The following is a 19,164-nucleotide window of genomic DNA, read 5'->3' on the forward strand; positions in this document are numbered from 1 at the left end:
GGCCCAGACTGAGATCGGCAACTTGCGTACCTCGCATGATCTAATGGCTTGTCGACTTGAGGACTACGAAAATAGGGCCCGTCGCAACAACGTGCGCCTTATTGGTGTCCCGGAAAATCCCGAGATTGTGGGGGGTCGACCTCTTGGTGGAGGACTTGATTGCCAACTATCTTTCTCCCGCTGGACTTAGCAAGTTCTTTGCGGTTGAGCGCGCCCATCGTGTCCCCGGCGGGAAGGCTAAGCCAGGTGCCCCTCCGAGGCCCATCATCGCCAGGTTGTTTCACTTTCGGGACCGGGACGCTGTCTTACAGGCCTCACGAGACAAGGGCCCAGTGAACTTTGAAAATGCCTCCGTTTCTTTCTATCCTGACTTTTCGCCGCTTGTCCAAAAACAAAGACTCGGATTTCAGGGAGTTAAGAAGCGATTGCGTGACTTGGGTCTTAAGTACTCCTGGTTGTTCCCTACCAGGCTCCGGATTGAATATAGAGAACGTGTATTCTTTTTTGATCGCCCTGAAAACGTCAGTGACTGGCTGGACTCTCTGCCCATAAGAGATTAACATACTGGGCACCCCGGAGGCGCCGACGGGGGCGCGGCGGAATGAGGACTTCTTCGGTGGATCCCGGTGTCTGAACTTTTCTGCTGTTTCAGATGAGTTTGGACTTGTGTTTTCTGTTAGGCCTGGATCAGCTTGGGGGTGGCGGGGGGTGAATGGGGACTCTTCCTCCTCCTGGGTTTCTTTGCGTAGCTAGTTTAGTCATGGGGCGACAGGCACATTGCAAGTTGGGGTGGCTTATTAGTCTTACGCAGGGGTGCAGGGTGGGGTGAGTAACGCGTTCAAGTTGGGGGGTGGTGGGGGTGTGTGGGGGTGTTTTTGTTTATTCGCGAGGCATCATATTGTTTCTCTTGTCTGTATTTGTCGTGGGGTTCTATGTGGGTCCTGCTCTGTATACTTTTCGGGGATGGGGGTAACGAGTTGAGACTGTTATCCTGGAATGTCAATGGATTAGGGGACAGAATTAAGCGAAGTATTGTTTTGCGATTCCTTAGGCGTCACTCTCCTGACATTGTCCTCCTACAGGAGACGCATTTAATAGGCAACGCTTGTCAGGCAATTTAATAGGCGCGGTTATCGGCTGGTGGCTCACGCGGGGTTTACTTCTGGGTCTAGGGGAGCTGGCATTCTCATTCGGTCCTCTCTCCCTTTTGCAGTTGACGAGGTTAAACTTGACGACAGGGGGCGCTATGCGGTGCTCACTGGCAGGTGGGAAGGGAAGACACTGTCCATACTTTCTGTCTATGTCCCCCCGGGTCTGCAGGCTTCAACCTATGCTGATCTGGGTAGAGTCCTTTTGGACCTTCCCGAGGGGCTCCTGATTTTGGGTGGGGATTTGAATTTGGTGGTTTCTGGCACCTCTGATCGTCATCCTCCCAGGGATCTACCCAGGTCGCAAAAGTGGTTGAGTGACTTGTTAGAGACCTTCGGGCTGGTAGACGGCAGGAGGCTACTATACCCTACACAGTTGCAATACACTTTCCACTCTGGGGCACACGGCAGCCTTTCTAGACTGGACTATTTCTTAATGCCGGCGGTCCATTCCTCCTCCATTAGAGAAATTCGTCAGCTTCCTAGGGGTATTTCCGATCACTCCCCCTTGTGGCTCCGGTATGAGGTAGGGGCAGGCGATGAGGGTAGAGTTGCCCCTATTAATCCGTGGTATTTTCGCAACCCCAAGACCCGCTCTGACCTTGTTAAAGCAATTGAGCATTATTTTGATGACAATGTGGGGTCTGTTTCTTCTCCTGTTTCTTTATGGGAAGCATTTAAAACTGTTATACGTGGTCAGTCCTTATCCTTGATTGTCGCTGCTAAGAAAGCTGCAAATGTGGAGGTTGTGCGCTTGGAATCTGAGATAGCCGCTCTGGAGGACGATCTTCTGATGGGTGTCTCCAGTGCCAAGTTGCACTCCCTTGCCTTGAAACAAGCTGACTACAAGGCTCTTGTAACTGATGCTGCGAAAGTGATGTATAGGGAGCAGCAGGGATGATTGTATGATGTGGGTGATAAAGCGGGTAAATTGCTGGCGTGGTTGGACAAGAAGGAGAGAGTGAGAGAGTGAATCGTGTGGTCCCCGTGATTGAGCGGCCTGATGGTGAGAGTGTCACTGATCCAGCTGGGATTGTTCAGTGTTTTGCGGACCATTTTGAGACAGTATACACCTCCGTTTGTGATAGAGATGAGGAGGACTCCCGATTGCTGTTGCGGGACATTCCTTTGCCTCGTCTCTCTGACTCGGACAGAGACCTCATGGACGCTCCGCTTACAATAGATGAAATCGCGGTGGCTATTCGTTCCATCCGCTCGGGTAAGGCGATGGGCCCCAACGGTTTGCCCATTGAACTGTACAAGCTGCGACCCGACAAAATGGCGCCTTATTTACGGGATATGTTCCTCGAGGCCCTGGAGGCTGACTCCCTCCCTTTGGACCAGTGACTCGCTACTATCGTCGTCATTCCTAAGGAGGGCAAGCCCCGGGATCGTTGTACTTCGTACAGACCCATTTCTTTACTTAATGCCGAACCCAAAATTTTGGCGAAGTTATTGGCTAATCGCTTAGTAACTGTGATCGGGGACTTGATCCATCCAGATCAATCCGGTTTCATCCCTCACTGCAACACTGCTTTAAATCTGAGCAGACTCCACGGGGTTCTCGCGAGAGCCGAGACGCTTACCGAACCGGCCATTTTGGCTTCTCTTGATGCTACCATGGCCTTCGACACTATCGAATGGCCCTACCTGTGGGCGGCCCTCTCGAAATTCGGGTTTGGGCCGGGCTTCATAGCCTGGGTGAAACTTCTTTATGAGAGTCCCCTGGCCCAGGTAGTTGTTAACCGTAGAGTGTCTTGCGTTTTTACGCTCGGACGGGGTACCCGACAGGGCTGTCCGCTGTCCCCTTTGCTTTTTGCTCTCGCTCTCGAACCTTTGGCGGAGTAGCTCCGTTGGGAACCGTCTATGCGGGGCCTCCGATGGTCTCCTGATTTTGAGGATCGAGTCTCGCTATACGCGGACGACATCCTCTTATATCCCACTTCCCCCAAAAAGTCCCTCAATGTACTTTTCGATGTTCTGACTTCTTTCGGAAAGAACTCCGGTCTTGTTATCAATTGGGCTAAATCCTGTGTCTACGTTTTGGCTGGAGACCTCCCTCCGATGCCGCGTAGATTTCCGATTCAAGTGACAGAGACCGGTTTCAAGTACTTGGGGTTTTATGTTTCCTTGGACCCTTCCAGGCAACATGAGCTTAATTTACTGCCCCCCCTTCAGCGGCTCACCCTTGATGTGGCTCGCTGGCGTAGGTTGCCGCTGTCGCCCCTTGGCAGGGCGGCGTTGTTCAAAATGATGTCTTTGCCTCGATTTTTGTACGCACTACAGAATTCCTTTGACCTGATTGCCTCGAGCTATTTTCGGGAAGTGGAGAGCCTACAGAGACAACTGGTCTGGGGTGGGCGTGCCCGTATTGCTCTTCCTAAACTCACACTCCCGTGGTATGACGGCGGTATAGCCCTCCCGGACATTAGACGTTACTATTGGGCTTCCCAGTTAAGTGCGATTAATCATGCGACCTACGCACCGGGCCCTGCCCCGGCGTTTTCCATGGATAGATTTATTTTGCCAGGGGGGACCTTTAATAGAGCGTTGTACTCTGGTGGTCTCCGTGGAACACTGACCGGTCCTACTAAGATTGCAGTGAGAGTGTGGCATGATGCGAATGCGGCTTTGGGCTGGAGTGGCAGGTTTACTCGGGCCACCCCCTTGCATGATTCGGAATGCTTGGGTCATATGTGGAAGACGAAAGGCTTTGATAAATGGGATATGATTGGTATTAGCCGAGTGGGTGATCTGTGGTCGAAGGGTGCTGTCAAGTCCTTTGATGTGCTGCGTGTGGAGTATGATCTTGGTGCCAATTAATTCTTTAGGTACGCCCAGATCCGCCATGCTCTGTTGTCGGTGTTTGCAGCGGGTACTGATATTCCTGAGTCTTCCCCTCTGGAGGACCGCATTTTGGATGGTCATGTGCCCGACAGCACGATCTCTTTGATTTATAAGAAACTCATCAACAGAGCTGACTTGCTGGTCCGCCTCCGGGCTGCGTGGTGTGCTGACGGACTGGAATTAGACGATGAGGACTGGCAATCTGCCCTGTCCTCGCCCAAGGAAGTCGCCATTCCTGCTCGTTTGAGGTTCGTCCAACTTAAGATACTCCACCGAGTGTATGTCACTGGGCCCTGTCTGGTTCGTATGGGTTTTTCCGTGGATGGGTTATGTAAGCGTGGCTGTGGGATGTCTGGTTCCTTTCTCCACATATTGTGGGAATGCCCGGAGATGGTCAGGTTCTGGTCCCGAGTGCATGCCGTCATGGAAAGAGTTACAGGTGTGTCCCTGCTGCCCGAAGCCAGGCGTTGTTTATTGAACGTTTGGGAGCCTAATGACTACAGCTCAGCACAGATTATATGGACGACCCTTGGCAAAATGGTCGCGAAGAGGGACATTGCCCAGCTCTGGGGTTCACATAGACCGCCTACCTTATCCAAATGGAAAGAAAACATGGACTGGTGCATGTTCCGGGAGAAGAATGTGTACCTCTCCCGGGGACGGCCCAAGAAATGGGGTAGAGTCTGGTCCCAATGGAATGTTTATCGTGGCAATATATGTTCTCCCCCACAGGATGTACCCATTGATGTTTCTTCGTCCCCCTAATTGGCATTCACTTTTCTTTTGCTGTCAATGATTCCGCTTGTTTCCTTGTCCGCCCCAGTCCCCGTTCTATCCTACTGCATTGTACTTAATTAGCCTTTGTGCTCTGCCCGCATGGCCCCTGATGATGTACCAATATGTTTCTGCCTCGTGAAGTTTGGTTTGTTTTTTGTATGTTTCTTTTATTTCAATAAAAATAAAAAAATAAAAATAAAAATAAACAAGCAATAAAAACCCTGCCCTTGATCAGCAAAGTCATTGAAAAACGTATTTGTACAACTTGAAACATTCATTAAAAACAACACCCAAACAAACAGGCTTCTGTAAACGATGCACCACGGAGACTGACAACACAAACAATAAACAATATCAAGCTCCACATTGGACAATGGTGACATCTGCCTTCTTCTCCTGCTGGACTGCGAACAGCCTTCCACAATGGAATATCAGGCTGATCCACATTCTGAAACCATGCATATGCCTTACCGACAGGCTTGTCATTGGATGTATGTCATTTATAACAGCATTTTTGGATGGGGAGTTTATCCGCAGATACTGTAATGCACCCAAAGAATCAACACTCACTCAGACTTGAATTAAGGTATGAAGCCTCGGAGAATCTTGATAGAGGAAGTCAGCATCACAATTCACTAATTTGCAGACATCATCATGTATTTAAAAATCTTCTCCAATGAAGACATTCACCAGCGAAATGCCTCGCTATATGACCCCCACAATTTGATGCCTATAAAATTTTTATAACTCAACCCGGAGAATAATGAATTAACCACCAATAGTTAATCAGAACTCCACTTTGAAGGCTTCATAACTAAGCTCTCTTCTGAAGTAAAATCCCCAGATATCCAGATCAATAACTGCCCTAGAAACCTACATACTGAAAACTGACAAAAAGCTGCAAGAGGCAGTCTACAGTCTTTAAACAAAACTTTCAAACTCTTGCTTAATCAGTATGATTTTTACTTAGTTGTGCAAGCTCTAGTAATTGGTCATACCAAGCTTGGCAAGGCCATCATTACTGGCCGCTCTGAAAGCAGTGCCAAAGACTTCTACTTAAAGAAATAATTCAGTTTAAGATGGCCTATACTAACTACCTTCAGGACTCTTCGTCACCAGCAAGTATCTTACCTCTCCTTTCTGTTAAAAATATAGAGATGTATAAAATCCTAAGAGTAAATACAATTTATACTTGAAACAGACTCAACTCTCGCTGTGCCTCAGTCCTTTTCGGAATGGCTCCATCCCTGTCGACGTCTTTATCCGAGGACCATATTAGTCAAGAAGGCCCTGTATAAATCAGGAAACAACTGAAAATGGAACTCCATATGTGATATCTCAGTACACTTCCCTTTTCTGCTCTCTTCTCCCATTCCTCTTTCCCTCTTTTCTCTGCTCTTCTCTCGACTTCTTATTACTTCATCATTTTTGTGAACAAGTAATGGACTCCTAGTAATATAGCTCTAACACCTCAGGTGGAGTTTAAAACTAATGGGAGATCTCAATCTCCTTTGGTTGTTCACTGTAACTCGCCCTGACATTCTTTATTCTTTGGGTAGAGCAGTATCTTAAACGATGTTAAATAAATAAATGAGCCCACTCCAGCCTAAAGAGGACACATCCTGGAGTTGATTTTGTTTTTTATGGGAATCTTGGGCATCTGCTGCGGCAGCAAACTACTTGTACCATTTCTCAAATCTTTGTAGAATTGTGCCATGCATTATTCCCAGGTTGCATGCAACAGAAGCAGCTACGTTTATAAAATTGTGACTAGATCATAACAAAAGTATATCTGACGGGCTGTTTCAATTCGACTACAGCTAGTGCTGGTACAAAAGGCAGCATCATCTGTTCATGGGCCAAAATAACCAGTGCAGTGGGATCTCTTCACAGACTCTCCGTGAACTAGGGAGTCGAGTTCTCAACTGCACACAAAACCAAATACCAGAAATGCTGGCGTTAATTGCAGCAAAATAGACCTGAGAACGCTTACAAGAGCTTTCAGATTCCCACATATAGCACGACTGCGGCAACCAAAGCCATCAGAAAGTACTATCTGTTCAATATCTGCCATCTGGAAGGTTATGCAACTCCTCCCTTCTTAGCTACTTAGGCTGTAAATCAAAATTGCAGAAGTCACCGAAAACGTGTCTATTTCTTCCGTCTTCGTGTTTTATGTTCTGTTGTGATAGTTATCGTTCTCTCTCATGCATCCTGATACTTAGGTGAAAGAGTGTTTTATAAGTGATAACATAAAAACATCACACAACAATGTGGAAGGTTAGAATGCCATGTAGCACAGTGCACTAGTTATGCTCAGCTACTTGTATGTTTTAAATATGGACACCAACTGTTAAATCCCCAAACAGTGTTTGCATTGTTGGTCATTCTAGTGTAGTAACAATCCGAGATATTGTATAAAACTAGCCGTTAACACAAACTTTAACGTTTGTGATTGCTTTATTACGTTTCATAAGGGGCCAATAAAAAACGTCCATCCTAAATGAAGCAAATGAGCAGTTTTTGTTGCCTTTCTAAGCTGCCTATACAGTACTTGACGAAAGCAGTGCATCAATTTACAATAAAAAGCAAGTTAGATATAACGCTATACACGACCAGATCTAGAACATGCACACCTAAAAATCTATGTAAAATAACTTAGAGAGGGTAACTTTCAAGGGATGAGGTAAATGTGTGTGCCCCATACATTAGACCGCCACTGTTGCAAGGGGAAGGGGTAATACAGCAACTTACTCAGGTGGCTGAGAAATTAGGTTATACCCAAGAAGCAGTTGCTTCCACAGCCCTGGTTGGATGATTTCACTTTTGCTTAGCAGGATGTGGGAGACGGACGCGTGTTAGCAATGGCTTTTATCAAACGGCTAAGTTTGAAGTGAACATCCAGACAGTGGCGGCTAGTAGGGAAAAAGGGTGGCGGGGGAGGATGGGGGGCAGTTTTAAAAAACAAAACGTATGGCCGCTTCTCTGCTCTTCCTGACTCCGGTCCGGAAGAAGATGCAAAGGCTGCAGAAGCTCCCGGGCACACAAGCTCCCCTGAGCCAATCACAACGCTGCAATGCAGCATTGTGGTTGGTCTGTGCTGTGGATCGGCACTCAAATCAAGACAGGGAGCTGTGCATATTCCCTGCAAGACAGGGAATATGCAAAGTGTGCACGACTACTTGGCTGGCCACTTAGTGGGCATAGTCCACTTCTCCTCCCACACTAAGCTACCAGCCCCACCCTAACCGAGTCCGCAGCAACCAAAAATAAAACGATAATTATGTTATTATCGTTTTATATGACCCCTTATTTCTGCTCTAAAATCAGTGGGGCGACGCTCCTCAGCCACTGATCCAGATACATAAGCTACAGGGTTCATCTATTCGGTGAGATCAGGATTGAGTTGGGTTGCAATTTATGAAGTCCGCCACTGATCCAGATACATAAACTACAGGGTTCATCTATTCGGTGAGATCAGGACTGAGTTGGGTTGCAATTTACGTAGTGCAGATAACCACCCAACGGCACCTGGGCAACAGGAACGTACGGAGTAGAAGGATGTCAAAAGACAAATCAGCAAAACAGACCGAGTCTGCCAATCCCTCCTGACACACAAAAATATGCTGGATTTTTGGACATTGTTAGTCAAAGGAAAAACAGGCTTTACAACAGAATGCAAAACTAGTTCCTCACAGCCAATCATAAATGCAACGAACACCTGCAGGTTATAAACCATTTTCACCACTCAAAGTCCTTCAATACTTAAACTAGCGGGCACACCATGGAGCCTACGTACCAGAACTCAGGATTATTCGACATTCTCTGAATATTAATCGCTTCCCTCTCTGGTCCCATCTCAATGACAATCCGTGCTAGTTTCTCTACTGTCGCCTTCATTTTCGCATCAACTGCAAAAGACAAAAACAAACCGTGTGTGAGACTTGTACAGTTTAGCAATTGAAAGAGGGATGTAACTGAATGGAAGTATAGACGCCAACCCTCATGTTCTTTCTGAAAGCATTATATAAATACCATTCTGGATCCTCCTCTAACCCAGTTTAACATGCTCCTTCCTGGGAGGCACCATTTTACGTTATTGTCATCCAGCGACACAGCTCAGGAGTCAGAGATATCGCATCAATGAAAGGCCAGAAAGCGTACTTATAGCTTGCATTTGTCCAAGTAATACTGATTAACTATGTTTAAATAAATACGTTGTTTTATTATAATGTAAAATCTTCAAACCCCAGACATCCGCAGATGCCCCAAAGCAGTCAGTAGCAGTGTAGTTTATTTATTTATTTATTTTAGCGGTTGTATATAGCGCTGGCTGGACCCGGGGGTATCAGAGCGCTTAACATTTTAGAGACAAGAAAGGTCAATAAAACAGGGGACATAAATAGCATCAATGTAAATAAACAACATAAAGGTCTCCGTCTGACAGATTTCAAAAAGATAAATATGGGAAATAAGCACAACAAAATGTGTAAGATGTGATAAATCAAACAAATCAAAAGGCACAAATTGAAGGAAAAAAAAAAGCGGAAAATTGCGGGGTCAGGATAGGAAGGTTAGTGGTCCGTTAGGTTGGTAAGGAAGAGAAGCGGGAGGGGCAGAAATGGGAGGGGGTTGAAGGGGATGCGGGCTGAGGGTGGACAAGGGAAGTGGGGAGCAAGGAGGAGTGAAGGTGGTAAACAGGGAGGGGGAAGTGACGAGGAGAAAGGGCGAGTATGGCTAAAAACAAGGGAGGGCGAATGCATCTAGGGTCGGACAGATGTAGCCAGTGGAAGAGAACAGATATGGATTAGGGTCCCCAGTATTTATTGAGGAGATGTAGTATTAGTTCTTTTTTGAAATAAGAGTAGGAAGGGTTGCAGGGTTGGGAGGCAACTTTATAAAACTGTACTACACAGCAGTGGGACTGTTGCTGGACAAGGTTGAAAATACCGCAACCGAGCAGATGATGATAGTAATTGTCCACTTTCTAATGTAATGATGTTTCGGCCTAGAATTTCGAGTGAGACAAGAGAAAATCTGATTCTGATTTTTTGTGAGCTCGGCACCTGTGGCTGATGATATGTGTAGTGGATGAATGAGAGTACATAGGTACTGAATGACGTGTGTTTCTTCATATGTATCCATAAGAGATCGGAACTCTGGATAAGAGTTATCACTTAGTCTAAGGGAAGCCTCTTGTTTGGGAGAAAGGAATATGTGAAGCAGTAACTTGTAGTGTCGCGCTCTAGTCATTACGCAGCCGCTTAATGACGTAGAGTGTGACCGCCATTTTGGGTACACAGAGTGCAGAGTCCATGAATTCAACTGACGCTTTCCCGGCGCTCTCCTGCAATTAATTAATAAAGTACTTAGAAACCCTCGCCCATGTACAGAGCTTCCTTGTGGCACAACTCACATCTTGACAGTGGCGGCGAGGCTGGGACCCGGAAAAAAAATAATAATATACAGTGGAACACGAGACCACCGGAGGCCCATCCATAGAACCCACCAGAGTTCCACCATAAAAGCAACCACGAGGGAGACCGGCCCGAGGCATACTACAACGCAGGAGAGCGTGGCAGTGGACAGCGTCACAGCGAGAGCGCGCCCCACTGCTTACAGTAGCCGAACCCAGCATGACATACGGCCTAGAAGAAAGGCGGGGAGGGGGACAAGCAAACCCCACCAAGAAGGTAGAGACGGAGTCCCTGGTGCGGCAAAACAACGCACGACCACGGGCCGAAGAAGCACACAGAGTGAAAGAATCGGCGCACAGTGAGTACCAACCCACTAGGTGGAGGAGGAGAAGAAGAGGGAGAGGACGTCTCAGCAGGTGCAACATTACCCGACTAGAAGAACCCAGCCTGATAGACGGAGGCCCTGGCGGAACACGTGCTGCACAGCGAAGGAGGCGATTTGGAACCCCAACAAGACAACACACACCGACGAAGCACAGGTGCGCCGGGCAGTCCCAGAGGGGAAGAAGCAATACCAGAGAGGCGCACTGAAATGTGAGCTCAGGCATCCTCACTCACGACACCAATCCCATTTTTACCCAAACCAGGGGAACCCTTGATGAAATGGGAGGATTGGAGGGAATATTTCATGAACTATCTGGAAGCCCTAGAAGACGAGAGCGGGGAAGCATTCCCCAGCAAGAGGAAGAGAATATTGCTCCACAACTTAGGCCCGGAAGGCATAAGGGTTTTCCAGAACCTAGTCCCCACACCGCAACAAGCAGCAGATGATGATGTGTTCCGACATGGGATAGAGGACCTAAACAACCACTATAGACCGGCGGTGTGCACGTCCATAGATAGGTATAACTTTCAACAGAGGAAACAAGCAGTGGGAGAGTCCATAGATTAATACGTTGTTGAAAATTAGTACGGTTTGGTGAACATTATCTGCGCCATCTTGCCTCTTCCCCTGATGCCACACTTTTGTCGTGCGCGCCTGCCATTTTTTTTTTTTTAAGATGCCCCGAGCAGAACGAACCCATTTGCATGCCGCTGGCCCCTGACATAGCCCTCCGCCTTCACTAAGCCTGCACGCTGACCACCCCCCTGCTTGCACCTGCCTTGAGTCATAAACCCCTCTTCGGCGCTGCTCTGCCCCAGGCCCTCATCCTGTTCCCAGCGCGACACCTCCCTGCTTCCCTTTCATGATCTCCGGCCCTTAGATGCAAACCCCCTTTTTTTCCCGTGTGCCCGTTTTGTCTTCCCCGTTCCCAGGCCGACACCCAGCTCTGCCGATACCATTCCTTGCCCCTCCCCGTACAATAGAAAGCTTCCCCCATCAAAGGATCCCCGGGTTGATCAAAGCCCCCACTCCATGAGATCCGATCAAACCCCCCACACTCCGTGAATCGGCGGAATATCCGGCTGCGTGATACTCATCACCTGTTGCGACTAGGGTGGGGACTTCAACTGTAAATGTGTGTGGGAACGGGCCCAAAGGGGAGTTCCGGGAATGTCTTTTCCATACATCAAAGCTTTAACATGAATGTGTAATCTACAATAAAGTCATAAAACAGTGTATAAGAGGCCAGGCCTCAAATGTATCTAGAGCACCTCAGAACGATACCTTCTGTCCGTTTCGTTGTGTTCTCCTCCGGAGAGAATAAAAACCTTGTTTCCTGCTTTCCAGTCTCCAGCGCCTGCCTCTTCATTGATTAAATAACTAGAGGGTCACAGAGGCAATACCGCCGGGCAAATATCGATTGTCCCCGACCCGACTCAGGTTTTAACAATTGGCGTCCCAAGCGTGGGGCCCATCAGCGACTCGTGGATCCAGTGGGAGAGGTCCCGACGACAGAGTGAACGACTGCAACGATCGGGAGAGCTCTTGCCCAATAGACCCTCGTCTGGCAGCCGATCATCCGAACTTCACTAGTTCCGAACAGACCTCTCTCGAGTGATCTACGGTCCTGACTGGGGACCATCAGGAGTGCCGTGAGAAATACGAGAAAAAGAGGACGATCGGGCGCTGGATTCGGAAGACAAGAAACTGTCCGCATGGTCCGGGTAAGGTCGTGTAATCACGACAAGTTGCGAAATGACTGCTTGATTGTTTAAAAAATACTAGTATTGCTCTTTATTTATTTGGAGATTCACTGTCTACAAACGGAGAAACAACGGGCTCTCTCTTTGCAAGCAGTGGAGGATAGGTAGGGCAGCAGCCGTACTTATTTTTTTCTCCCCCACTCAATAATTACTTGAAACTGAACTGTTGTTCGCAAAACTATTGTTTCCTGGAGATTCCCTGTCTGCAAACAGGGAAGAGACCACCCTTTTTGCAGATAGTGAAAAGGGTAGGTAACGCAGATCTTTGCGGACCTACTCATTCTCCCCATTGTTATTTATTGGTCTTTTTGTTATTTTTTGATCCATGAGGTATTCACTGCCTGCAAACAACGTTGAATAGAAATATTCTGTCCAGTCTTTGCACCTAGTGATAAGATAGGCAGTGCTGACTTTTTAGTCCCTCGTTACGAGCCGTCATGTCTGTCTTCTCCCCACTGATTAATAGCCTGTTTAGCCCGGACCGTGTATTAGAGGTGGACCATATAGCTCCACTAGAAGGCACCCCTAATAAGGACATGTTCATAAACTATGGATTAGTCACCATAGCCTATAATAAATTGTGGCACAGGTATACCGAAGAGAGTCAAGACAAACAGTGGCCACTGGCAGGATCCTTTGACCTTGATAAAATAGAAACGTTAGAAATAGCCCTTGGAAATAATAAGACAACGCCAATTATGCTCGACAGTCTCGGTATGTGGCGCAGAGAGGCTATGCAACGACAGAGAAAAGACGAGGACAAACCAAGTAGAGAAATATACCGACAGGACAACCCCAGGACACCGCTACCCACAACTTATCCCCCGACACTATGCAAAAGACGACCAGACTTAGGGCCAGACCAATGCGCTTTTTGTAGGTATGTCGGACACTGGAAAGCCCAATGCCCGACTCTACTGAGCGTGAGTAAAGGCAAAGGGCCGACAGGAACGACAGACCGGCAGTACGAGAAAAAGCGCGAGACAAAGAAGAACCCGACTTACATAGACAGACTAGACAGAACCACCACGTTTGATTATGCCCGATGGCACAGATTTCGCCAGGACAATTTCAGCGGCATGCTCAAGTTCTCCTAGGTCGGGCAACGTCAAGACGGGAACCCAGCCTCGTTTCAAATTCACAGACGGAAAGAGATAATTATGACCAATAACTGTTTTATATTCGTCTTGGGTCTTTGTATGTCGTACTTGTACTGTCCCCCGTCTGAGTTTGTGTGTATGTAATGTACAAATCTGCGTCATCCCTCTACACGTGTTTCCGTATTACTCAACCTCTGTTAGCAGAAACTTAGCATAAAAGCAACCTGGAAAGAAAGAAATGGTAAAACAAAATCCGTAGACCATTAATGAACTTGAACTTTTAATTTAGCACAACAAACAAGGAATAATAACGGTAAACTGTAGAAAATGAAAGTCAAACAGAACATTCGCCCCCCCCATTCTGGAACCTTCCAAAGTAGGGCAGGGTTACGGCTACGCCCAACCAACGGCAACCCATATAAGGCGGGCCCGACCGCCAACTCTTGGTCAGGAAATCTTAACGTATGGGGGAGCCGGAGGAGAGGCAGGAGCCAGCAGCCCGGGCAGTTGTAGGTAGTCCCGCCACATGTCTCCTCGGCCAGCCGCAACGGGCCTGGATAGACTTAAGTAGTCCCGCCACATGTCCAGAGAAGAACGAGGCACCTCTTCCTTTTCCCTTCCGTAACAGCCGCAGCAGCTCTGGACGGCGGGATGTCCTGCACGTACCTCCACAACAATTTGTCCAAGTTGGGCTGGGAGGGAGAGGCGACGCGGACGAGCCTCTCCCACCTCCACCGATAGGAGGTCTCCCAGCCCCCGGCCCGACGCCGAACACCCCCAGTCAGGCGATGGTGCCAATACTTCCACAGCACCGAACACACCATGGTGGCACCCCAGTACTTGCGCAGCACCGAACGTGCAATGGTGGCCATATTTTCGGAACACCGAACCTGCAATGACTGCACTGATACTCGTGCCGCGCCGAATGCGCGCCACAGGTGGCCATACTCCCACAGCACTGAGCACAGGACTTGGGGAACACCGGATGTGGAGAGACCTTCATGCGGGGCGATGAAAAGGAGCGGCATGGAGTGCACCGGGAGAAGGAGACGATGCGGACGAGTCTCCCTCGCCCCCCCCCAGGTGGGGGCATCACAGCTGCACCCCAGCTGAACGTCCCGCTTTCACACAACAGGGACCTCTTCCTTTCACTCCGAAGGATCTCTCCCACTCTTGCAAACTCGACGAGAGTGGCCCCTGTAGGGCCTCAAAATGGCGTCTGGGTCCGCTGGAAGGCGGGCCCCGGCCACTAGAGTAACTTTGACCAGCAATATAACTCGAACATTTGCCCCCTGGAGCACGAGCCCCCATCTCCGACAGCATCTCCGCAGCCTTGAAGATCCTACAAAGGTCCCCGGCGGAACCTTCGGCCTTTGCAGGCTTCCGGTAAGGGACGGCTGCCTTGACCGCCAACGAAACAAACATGACATTGCCACTCCTTCTGTTAGCATGAATTCTAGAACTGCCGAAAAGGACTCTGGTCCAAACTGCCAGTAATGGGAAACATTTCCCCCTGATGCTGCTTCCGGACTGAGCCGGCCCCGCCCAAAATGGCGCTGGTATCAATCGGAACTTACGAACACCTCGTGGTGTTCCTTCGCACTAATATAAACTTGATGTTCTGAGATTTTATATGATCCTTTGTACACTTGGCTAGAAAAGACAAGGAGAACTCACTCGACGAACAGTACGAAAGGGTCCCCGTTACAAATGTTGATTACAAATGTACAATGTATTATATTTTTATAACTGATGTAAACCTCATTTACGACGCACACGTACGGTATGCATATAGGAAATCTGATTACAACTATTATGATTATGCTTCTAAATTATGAAAATAAATGCCCCCGAACCCCCAGCCAATTAATAGACGTTTTAGTTTCTTGCAAATGAATGAGTAAAACTTTCCGATGTTTTTATTGCTGCAAAACGACACCCCCCACTGTACGCACTTTAGCCATTGCCACGACCGGCCAAATACGACCGCACCCTCATAATCCACATGCTGAAATGATTTTGCAAAATAAAGTTTTTGAAACTATGGACGGGTATTGCATGCTTTATTTTAAAAATGTGGGATCGGTGGGAAAGTTCTTTTCTGTGCACCCTACTCTGCTCTCTCTTTGAGGTTAAAAGAAGATGGTTGCCCAGCCCTGGAGGACGGATCGGATCGACAACACGACACTCCGCCTTCAAAGTACGCGACTGACCCATGAACTCTCGCGCAGAGGAAGACCTTGACTTCCAAGGATGGGTAAAACGAACGGTGTAAATGAGGGAATGTAAAAGGAGGGTGAAATGAAATAATGTAAATGTTATAAAGTACAACGTTCCAAAGTATCAGGGAACGGAGCTGACCCAAGAACCGAAGAACCTTAGAACGCCACAGCGTTGAAAGAGGTTTAAGGATCCCGATAGTGAGATACATCCTTTGACTAGATACCTCGCACTAAGCACCTCTGGTTTCCTTTTTACGTTTCCCCGCACACGACCTATATGGACACACTACCCCCCTCGACTCCAGAAACCATATCCCCGGGGACCCTGCCCCGAGGAGGAAAGACGAGTAAGAGGTAAGTAAAGGACTTATGAATCCATGTATTTGAATATGCGCGAATGCTGTCTCCCCCACCCCCTTTTTTTCCTCCCTCTGCAGGTTACATCAGAGATTACAGCCGAGGTGTGGCGAAGATCTGAAGCCTTGCCATGTCTAATACACGAAGCGGACTAGCGCCGCAAGGTGGTGTCTAAGCACGCCTGCAAACTACTCACGTATCGAATAAACCCGAAAAATTAGCACAACCTGATAAAAAAGTGATCACCCTTAAACCAGACCGGACGAATGAACCCATGTCACGTATGATGCGAAACTATGAGGGAATGTGTGTGTGTGACTGAGGCGTTGACCCAACTGGTCGAAGGACCGAGAATGCGAGAAAGTGCGACAAAATGGTACCTCCTTTCTTCTTTCCTTTTTCTCAAGGCACGTCCCCTCTACCCTGTCTAAATGCTCAAACTGCATGATTACAAGATTCTAACGCAGACCCGTGAATACCCTTTACTGTGTAATGCACTAAATAGCCTTTTCTTGAATACACTGCCACCCTCTCTGTTGCACGTGTACTATTTAGCCTGCCGTTGCGCTCTCTCTCTCTCTCTCTCTCTCTCTCTCTCTCTCTCTCTCTCTCTCTCTCTCCCTCTATTTTTGCACTCCCACTCTTCCGAGTGATTAGCCCCGAAATTGGCAGACTGCCACCCCTAGCACACCACCTAATTGGCTTCAAATACCGTCAGTATTTGCACAAAAACTTGTCTTTAATACAATCACCCTGAGGCCGCGTCATTACCTCTCCTTTTCCGCTAGAAGTCAATGAACCGAGGTTGGGCCGTAAGGGAAAGGACAGGTAAGACGACAGAGGTTCCCTAATCTGACCCGAAATAAGGGAACTACATGTCAACGGCTCCTATGGTATAAAACAAGGACCTCAGAATACGCGACCCTCCCCTCCCCGAATTGTCGCAATACCCAAACCGGAAAAATGATCACCCCTGTTACCTCCCCTGTATCAGCCGCCCAAAAACTGGAATTATGAAACTACCCCTCATTTCCGGTTGTGAGAGATGGGTCGATTTATGCCCTTACCACAAGTTTCCTATGTCCCTGGTTGTTTCCCATAAAACCCCTGTCCTTCCTAATTAAGTAATCGGGCTGTAAAAGGTTACGTAGGATCCAGAATGATGTTTTACAAGGTTAACAGACTAGTCCAAGGTAAAGAAATCATCGAAATGAACCCCGTAGTAGTTGAAAAACAGGTAGCCATGTTCGTCTCTCAGCAAAATACCTGTGTAGTACCATGTTGACGACTCACAGTACCCTTTGTAAATGTAAAACTCTAGAGAACGGCATATCCTTGCCAGGTTCGTCTCACGAAGGTGGGTCACCATCAGATGAACTGTCGTGACTGTAATAAATAATTGTAAAGGAAAGTCATAGTAAATCCAACAGGCCCGTCACCGGTCATTCATATGCCAGTTGTGAACACTAATATAACGGGCATTTTCATTCTTTGCCTGGAGCTGGGAGAGAAATAGACTTTTTGATTATCTTCATCTGCAAATTCTCTAAAGACTGTCTTTTCAAACTTGTTTAAGGGTACTGCTGTTGGAGGAGAGAAGGACCGGATGTGGGAGCACGAGGCCTGACTGCAGACTAAGGAACACCTGCGACATTAGCCAAGGCGAGACCACGACAGAAAAGAGCTGCAGGACGAGGCACTGTTTTCGACAACATGAGAAGAAAGGGTCGACCTGATGCCCCTGCTCGATGTCCAGTGTTGGTCGACAAGTCCCCGCTCTCTGAATTCGGTCACACGCCCGCCTATTTGAAGTCTCTCGTTCCCCTAGTTTGTTCCTAATTTGGCCTTGCTCCATCCCCCTTTTCCTCTGACCTACCCTATGGACTGTTTTGTACGCTCTTCTTCCATCTGAACTTTCTGACAATCACCTCAAAGGACACAGGGCGATAAGGACCTTTCCGACCAGAAACGCGAGGAAAGGGTCGTGCCCTGCAACGCAGAACTTAGAACAGAGCTGGACTTGTAGCTCCACCGCCGGTGCTCAACAGCGCCAACGAAAGGCAACAAAGAATGATGAACTCGTTAAACTTCGAACATTTGACATCCCCAATCGCCGTTTCTGCTAGACCTCATTTCTCTCCCAGCCGCCATTGTATTGATCATGCTCCAATCCGAACCTGATATATATGTAATAACCTGCCAGTATGAAATATGCTTGCTGCTCTCGTTACAGAATCGTTTTTGTATTGCATTCCTATGACTTTCCTGCTAAACAAATTGATCAAAGTTTATCAAATAGGCCCACCTCCTAAAAACTGGAAATGTTAAAATGTATTGTTTACAACTCTTTTCCTCTAGGGTTCCTACCGTTTTCTTTCTCATGCCCACCACAATAGAACCGAGTAGAAAATGAACCAGCAAGATGTCTTGAATATGTTAAAGGGAGGACTGTTGAAAATTAGTACGGTTTGGTGAACATTATCTGCGCCATCTTGCCTCTTCCCCTCAAGCCACACTTTTGTCGTGCGCGCCCGCCATTTTTTTTTTTTAAGATGCCCCGAGCAGAACGAACCCATTTGCATGCCGCTGGCCCCTGACATAGCCCTCCGCCTTCACTAAGCCTGCACGCTGACCACCCCCCTGCTTGCACCTGCCTTGAGTCATAAACCCCTCTTCGGCGCTGCTCTGCCCCAGGCCCTCATCCTGTTCCCAGCGCGACACCTCCCTGCTTCCCTTTCATGATCTCCGGCCCTTAGATGCAAACCCCCTTTTTTTCCCGTGTGCCCGTTTTGTCTTCCCCGTTCCCAGGCCGACACCCAGCTCTGCCGATACCATTCCTTGCCCCTCCCCGTACAATAGAAAGCTTCCCCCATCAAAGGATCCCCGGGTTGATCAAAGCCCCCACTCCATGAGATCCGATCAAACCCCCCACACTCCGTGAATCGGCGGAATATCCGGCTGCGTGATACTCATCACCTGTTGCGACTAGGGTGGGGACTTCAACTGTAAATGTGTGTGGGAACGGGCCCAAAGGGGAGTTCCGGGAATGTCTTTTCCATACATCAAAGCTTTAACATGAATGTGTAATCTACAATAAAGTCATAAAACAGTGTATAAGAGGCCAGGCCTCAGAAATGTATCTAGAGCA

The 19,164-nt window shown here is 48.0% G+C and overlaps 1 protein-coding gene across 1 annotated transcript in view; it reads right to left on the minus strand.

Annotated features, from left to right (window-relative positions):
* LOC144818325 (uncharacterized) overlaps nucleotides 1–19,164 on the minus strand; it is a 557,334-nt gene that overhangs the window by 298,901 nt on the left and 239,269 nt on the right. The window contains exon 4 of the mRNA XM_078675638.1: nucleotides 8,572–8,683. Within this exon, the coding sequence (XP_078531764.1) occupies nucleotides 8,572–8,683 (112 nt within the window). The remainder of the gene's footprint in view (nucleotides 1–8,571; nucleotides 8,684–19,164) is intronic.

This window comes from Lissotriton helveticus, chromosome 2_1 (genome assembly GCF_964261635.1).
Source record: "Lissotriton helveticus chromosome 2_1, aLisHel1.1, whole genome shotgun sequence".
NCBI classification, from domain to species: Eukaryota; Metazoa; Chordata; class Amphibia; order Caudata; family Salamandridae; genus Lissotriton; species Lissotriton helveticus.